This window comes from Humulus lupulus, chromosome X (assembly GCF_963169125.1).
Source record: "Humulus lupulus chromosome X, drHumLupu1.1, whole genome shotgun sequence".
Classification (NCBI taxonomy): Eukaryota; Viridiplantae; Streptophyta; class Magnoliopsida; order Rosales; family Cannabaceae; genus Humulus; species Humulus lupulus.
Window position 1 is genome coordinate 67368804 of NC_084802.1, and position 5859 is coordinate 67374662.

Here is a 5859-nt window from a genome sequence, read left to right on the forward strand (position 1 = left end):
ACACTCCTCAAGAGGAATACGACCAAATTAAAAATTCTTTGCATTCTGCTCAGGATATGTATGGAGGTCGTCATGGTCGCAAACATGCCACAATACCACAACAACGAAGGCAACAATAAGCACCAAGGCTTGATTACTTCCTCCAACAGAGTCGGACTAAGCACGCTATGGTTGGAATCCTAAATGTTGATGCACCACGTTGGAATGAAGACTTCAATGGTGATCCAATGTGCAGCTTTCTCGATGTGCAAGGAAAAATATACTTCACTCATATTTTGCCAGGATACGAGGAATTGATTATCATCGCCCTTCAACATTTTCAGCACATCGTCGTCCCATGTATACTTGGAGTCGGTCTCTCTGAAATGATTCCAATGACCTAGGCACACTTGGGGGAAGGTGGTGTTCATGATCGCAGCATCCTGCCGAAATGCAGCATGATAAAAGTGGCGGCGGCGGCGTAGCATGTGCAAAGCGGCATCAATATGTTGAAAAAACATGAAAATTCGTTAGTACCATCAATATATTGAATTGAAAACATAAATGTAATTTACATACCGAATCCCAAAGCCAAGTCTGGATTGTGTGCAACTGCAAGAACCATGCCACACCGTGCGTCCCAGTATGGACGTTCCGATCTCTCTTGTTGTCAATCTTCCCGATGATCCACTTATGGAAGCTCTTCTCCTGCTGCGAGTCACACTTCCTCAAAGGTTCAGCAACTAGGCCCTGTTTATCTACTCTCATCCTCTTCGTTGGGTCAGTGAAGTCATCAAAATGCTTGGGCCTGTGTTTCTTCCTGACAACTTCAAGACCAGCTGCCTCCTCAGGTTGTAGCACTCGTACACTGGGACTGTCGGCATCACTGGAAACTACAGATGTTTGGTCCTGTGGAGTGGAGGGTGTATCACCGGGCTCGTAGTCCTTAGGCAAGATATCAAACTCTGCATCTGATTTTACGTGGGTGGATCGACCTGAGCCCACTGAAAGCAACTGCGCCAACTGAGCCATGATCGTAGTCTGATTATGGGGTAAGGTTGCCTAGCCCTCCTCAACCCTCTTGAGCCTCTGCATCAATTGCTCATAATCAGGTTGGGCAACTTGACTAGAGGAAGGTGCACAGGCCTGTGAAGTGCTCTCCTCAACCCTCGGGACATCCTCGTAAAAAATGGAGGCTTCCTTTGCAACCTCTGCCAGCTTCTCTGCCTCCTTCTCAGGCACTACTTCCTCCGCTGCAGTCCCAGCCTCCCCCACAATTGATTCTAACTCAAGGAATAACCTGGAATCAACTTCTGGGAGGCTATTGTAGTAGACTACCTCACGAGGACGTGGCTTCAGCATGGAAAATACCACTAACTGCATGGTTGAATAACATGTGTCAGAAAAACTTTAATAAAATAAATCATTAATCAATTAATTTGTGACATTTAACAAGATAAAATGGAACTTACTCGACGGTTGGCGAATATAGGAACCAACTGAGCTGTCAAAATAGTGATATCGGTCTTCGTAGCCCAGCTAAGCATCCTCAGAATTTGGTTCCCACTGTTCTCACCGAACTTACTCCCGAGAGCTGGCATGGCCTCAAAAGCCCAGTAAAGAAGTGCGGGTGCATAGCCATTGAAAGTATACTTTGCCTCCTTCTATTTTTTGCTCGAACCCTCTTTCTTCTTCGCCTCGTAATGCTTCGATTGCTTCTGCATGTCCTTGTGAACTCCTCTAATAACCTTCTTGAAGGACAGCTACCCCCACTGATACTTGAAAAAGTAGTCAAGATCCTCAACCATCTTCAGGGAATCACCCCATATCATCGTTGTCTTCTCTGGGGCATTCAGTACTCCCTCTATCAAATAGCACAAACCCAGCTTAAATGCATCTTCTGGGTTTGTCGAGATCTTCAAAGCATCTTCCAACTGGCCAAAACTAACCTGCAAATCACCATCAAAGTATTCATGGATGATCCGATCACTTGAAAGATGCTCTCTCAACTCGTCTGGGGATGGGGTGTTCCCAAAATTCATCCCGGTGACTGGGGCAAACTCCGCAAACCCAAATTTGCAAAGAATGTTGCCCAAGTAGAAGTGGCCCTCTTCAGCCTTCTTGCTTTCCACCTTCCAAAACATAAGCTGATGCAGCAGCACCCCAGAAAAACTAAACGACTTAGCCTTGCAGAATTGACCCAATGGGTATGCCTATGCCCGTTCAATTAGCCTGTGCCTCTTAAATTGATCTATAAGGGTCTCCAAGTAAGCACTACCCCTATAGGTGACACGACCAGGAAAGTGCTTCTCCAATGGCACAATCAATTCAGGCATCTGAAAAAAAAAAACAATTTTTTTTTAAAAAATGTAAAATAATCTGGTAACTATCAAGTCCTATCGAGGCAGGTGCTAAAATTAGCAATATGCCTAATATCATCTAGTTACTATCGAGTCCTATTGAGGCCTATCGAGGCAGGTGCTAAAATCATCCAAGTGCCCACTATCATCGAGACCTATCGAGGCAGAGGCTAAATCAGCCATACGCCAAATATCCTATCGAGTCCCATCGAGGTATATGCTAAATTTTTCTATATGCATGAAATATCATCGCGTCCTACGAGTCCCATTGAGGCCTATCGAGGCACAATCAAATCTAGAACTTAACATAAACTATCAAGTCTTATCGAATCCTATCGATTTCTATCGAGGTGCATAAAAAATCTCAAAAAAAATCCAAATTCTCCATACCCCATCCCCGATCTATCCTATGAACAAAAAATTAACAAATAAACCAGGCCCAGACAATTAATTGTAGAATAAACAAGTAAATCCCTGACCTTTGCCTATTTGGGGGTTGTTTAGTCGATCTCATGGGTTTTCTCGCCTACCCGCCTACTCCGACAATGGTTTCTTGACACTTTCTGTGTTGCCGTGGTCATGGAAGACAATGTGGGAAAAACTGTGCGAAAGGAGAGTGAGAGTTTAAGGTAATTTTGGTATTTTGGTTTCGGGTCGAGAATGGAGAGAGTCGAGAGAGTAGAGAGAGAAAGTTGGAAACAAATGAGAGGGGTATTTTTGGAAATAATCCAAATACTACGATCAAATGCACATGTATACAGTAAGTAGGGTATTTTTGCTATGGTACCCCATTTAATGCATCAATAGTCAAATTTCCCTTTGGATATTGGTTATTCTCTTTACATCGTGTGGGGAGAACCATTGCCTTAGTTTTGGCAAGAACCAGGAGTTGTTTTCAATAAATTGACTGACCCAACTTATACCATGAGAAGCATCCAATAGCGGAGTAGGTCTGTGAGGTTGTGAAGGTAACCAGCTATCAAACCAAATTGATGTTTTCCTTCCATTTCCAATTCTTCGATAAAGCCCTTGCTTTAAGAGAGTAGCAACTTTCACTATGCATTTCCAATTCCTAGAATCTGATTGCATGAAATTGTAGTCTAGGAGACATGAATTTTTCACATATTTCGCATTCACTAGATCATGCCAAAGACCCCTCTTGTTTGTAATTGCTTCCCATCCTCTTTTTTCCAAGAAAGCGTCGTTGATGGCTTTAAACTTTAGAAAACCAAGCCCGCCACGAAGTTTGGGCCGACACAATTTGCCCCAAGAGATAGTATGGATATTTCTTTTTGTTGTAGAATCTCCCCACCAGAATATCTCATAGCTCTATTTACTGACTCCTGAATTGAGTGAGGCAAGGGGCCAGATGCCGCCACATAAGAGATCAGTGAGGACCCCACCAATTGCACTAGAGTTGATCTACCAGCTTTGGAGAGTAGTTTGGTTTTCCACCCTTGGACCCTAGAGTTCACTCTATTAAGAATGAACGACATATCTCTTGACCTTGATCTTGACATTAGGAGAGGGAGCCCTAGATGCAAGCAATCATTCTTCACTCTAGGCATTTGGAGGATGTCAGTTAAGTCCATCCTCGTTGATTGAGGCACACAATTGGAGAAGAACACAGAGAGCTTCAACTTGCTTATCTTTTCACCAGACCAAGTGTAGAATTTGTCTAAACAACCCATGAGAGCTTTAGTTTCTTTGAGGGTGGCTTTACCACAAAGAACGATGTCATCAACAAATAGGAGGTGGCTAATCGAAGTAACATGCCTAATCACCTTGAATCCTTTTAAGTTCTTATTCCTTTCGTCTCTCATAAGCAGACAAAAAATTACATCGGTGGCTATGATAAACAATGTGGGGGAGAGAGGGTCTCCTTGTCTTAAACCCCTCGTTGGGGTTATGGAACCTACTTTCCCTCCATTGAGAAGAAGAGTGAAAGAGGATGTTGTAACACATTTCATAATCCAGCCAACAAAATTTTTATGGAATCCCAATCTTGAGAGGACAGTTTTCAAAACATTCCAATCAAGTCTGCCGTAGGCCTTCTCCATGTCAAGTTTTATCAGAAGATGCCCTTCTTTGGTTCTTTTGGACCTCACAGAGTGAAGGATTTCTTGAACAACCATAGAGTTGTCCTGAATAATTCTTCCTTTCACAAACGTCGATTGCATTGGAGATATTATTGTTGTCGCGGTTTTTCGCCAACAGTGTATTAAAAAATAATAAGGTAGATTAGTGCTTAGAAATGAACTGTAATGAAAAATGAAATGAATTCATAAGAACACAAATCTTTTATGTGGTTCAGTGGTTAAAATCCACCTAGTCCATGAGTCTATATTATTGTTGTTTTCTCTCTATTTTGGCAGAGTTTCAGTATTATCGAAAAAATGGTCCCTTTTCCTGTCCAATGTTCTCAGTATTTATAGAGAAATTTCATGAACAGGTTTGGGTAACCGCGTGAGTCAATCACGCATATACATATCTATTACATTTAATACATATATTTCCCATTTATAATGGGACATGATTTGATCATACAGTAAATGTTCTCTTAATATCTGAAACATTAAATATGACAGCCTGGTCATAAATAAACGCATAAAAGGACCCGAGTTTCTAGGGATCTGCGGGTGTGCAATATGTTCGAATTACCACGAGCTGAATATCTCCTCCAAGCTTGTACTTCGACTGTCATTTGAATATTATGAGCTCGCGCTTCACAACCTTCATGTCTGTAGCTCGGGTTAAACCCAGGACACCTAATACCACACGTGTCCATATGAAACTGGAGTCGTCTACGTGGATAAAGCAGATATCATTGCCTTGGTTATTTCTCCGTATATTTATTTGCCAGCTGTACCCGAGCTGAGTAAATGAACTCGGGCTAAAATTAGGGTACAACATTTGCCTCCCAAGTCCCTGCTCGTGTATGACGTTGTCACTTTCTGACCTACACAGTAGGGGCTTTTAGACTTATGTTACACAAAAACATGCCTTCCCATTACTTGAGTATTGGACATATGGTGTACTGCAATTGGTGTCTATTCAGGTTTCAAGAACTGCGATAATTGTCTTGTCACCTTTTTGCCATCGTTTTGTCAAGTTTCAGACTTCACCACGTTTCATTTAAAAAAATTTCCTTTTCTGCACTTTCGAGCCTTTCTTCTTTTCCAGAATTCCCCAAAAATCGTTCACTGCACCCAGTCGCTTAGAAGTTTTCCAAGAACTTCCCTTCGCAAAATCTACCTATCACTGTCGAAGAACACACTGTAAGTATCTCATTCATTGGTTTTAAGAGTTTTTTTTTTTATGGACTTTTGTTCTTCTCCACGTTCATCTGCAATCTTCACTGTGGTCACTGTTAGATTATTTCTAAATCCTTTTAGGGAATAGGTTTCGACTTAGATTCAACGAGTGAGTCCAAAAAATAGCTCTAGAAATAAGACATTCATAAAACTGAGAAATTTCTAGGTAAATCTGGGTAATTTTAATGGTGAATTAAATTAGAGAA

General features: G+C 41.7%; 1 protein-coding gene across 1 annotated transcript; it reads right to left on the bottom strand.

Moving 5' to 3' along the window:
- Positions 1 to 1041: 1041 nt before the first annotated feature.
- Positions 1042 to 4519, bottom strand: LOC133805919 (uncharacterized). Its single transcript, XM_062244066.1, has 4 exons — positions 3652 to 4519; positions 3252 to 3418; positions 1929 to 2111; positions 1042 to 1068 (listed from the first exon to the last, which is right to left on the bottom strand). The coding sequence occupies exons 1-4, from the start codon at positions 4517 to 4519 to the stop codon at positions 1042 to 1044; spliced, it is 1245 nt and encodes a 414-aa protein (XP_062100050.1).
- Between the last annotated feature and the right edge of the window lie 1340 nt (positions 4520 to 5859).

Excerpts from the sequence above, each read along its gene's own strand:
- LOC133805919 (XM_062244066.1), bottom strand. The coding sequence starts at position 4,519 with ATGCAATCGACGTTTGTGAAAGGAAGAATTATTCAGGACAACTCTATG. Across the intron at positions 3,419-3,651 it reads TAGAGCTATGAGATATTCTG|ATTCTAGGAATTGGAAATGC; the intron begins GTGGGGAGATTC and ends TCATGCAATCAG. Across the intron at positions 2,112-3,251 it reads CTTCTCATGGTATAAGTTGG|GTGGAAAGCAAGAAGGCTGA; the intron begins GTCAGTCAATTT and ends ATGTTTTGGAAG.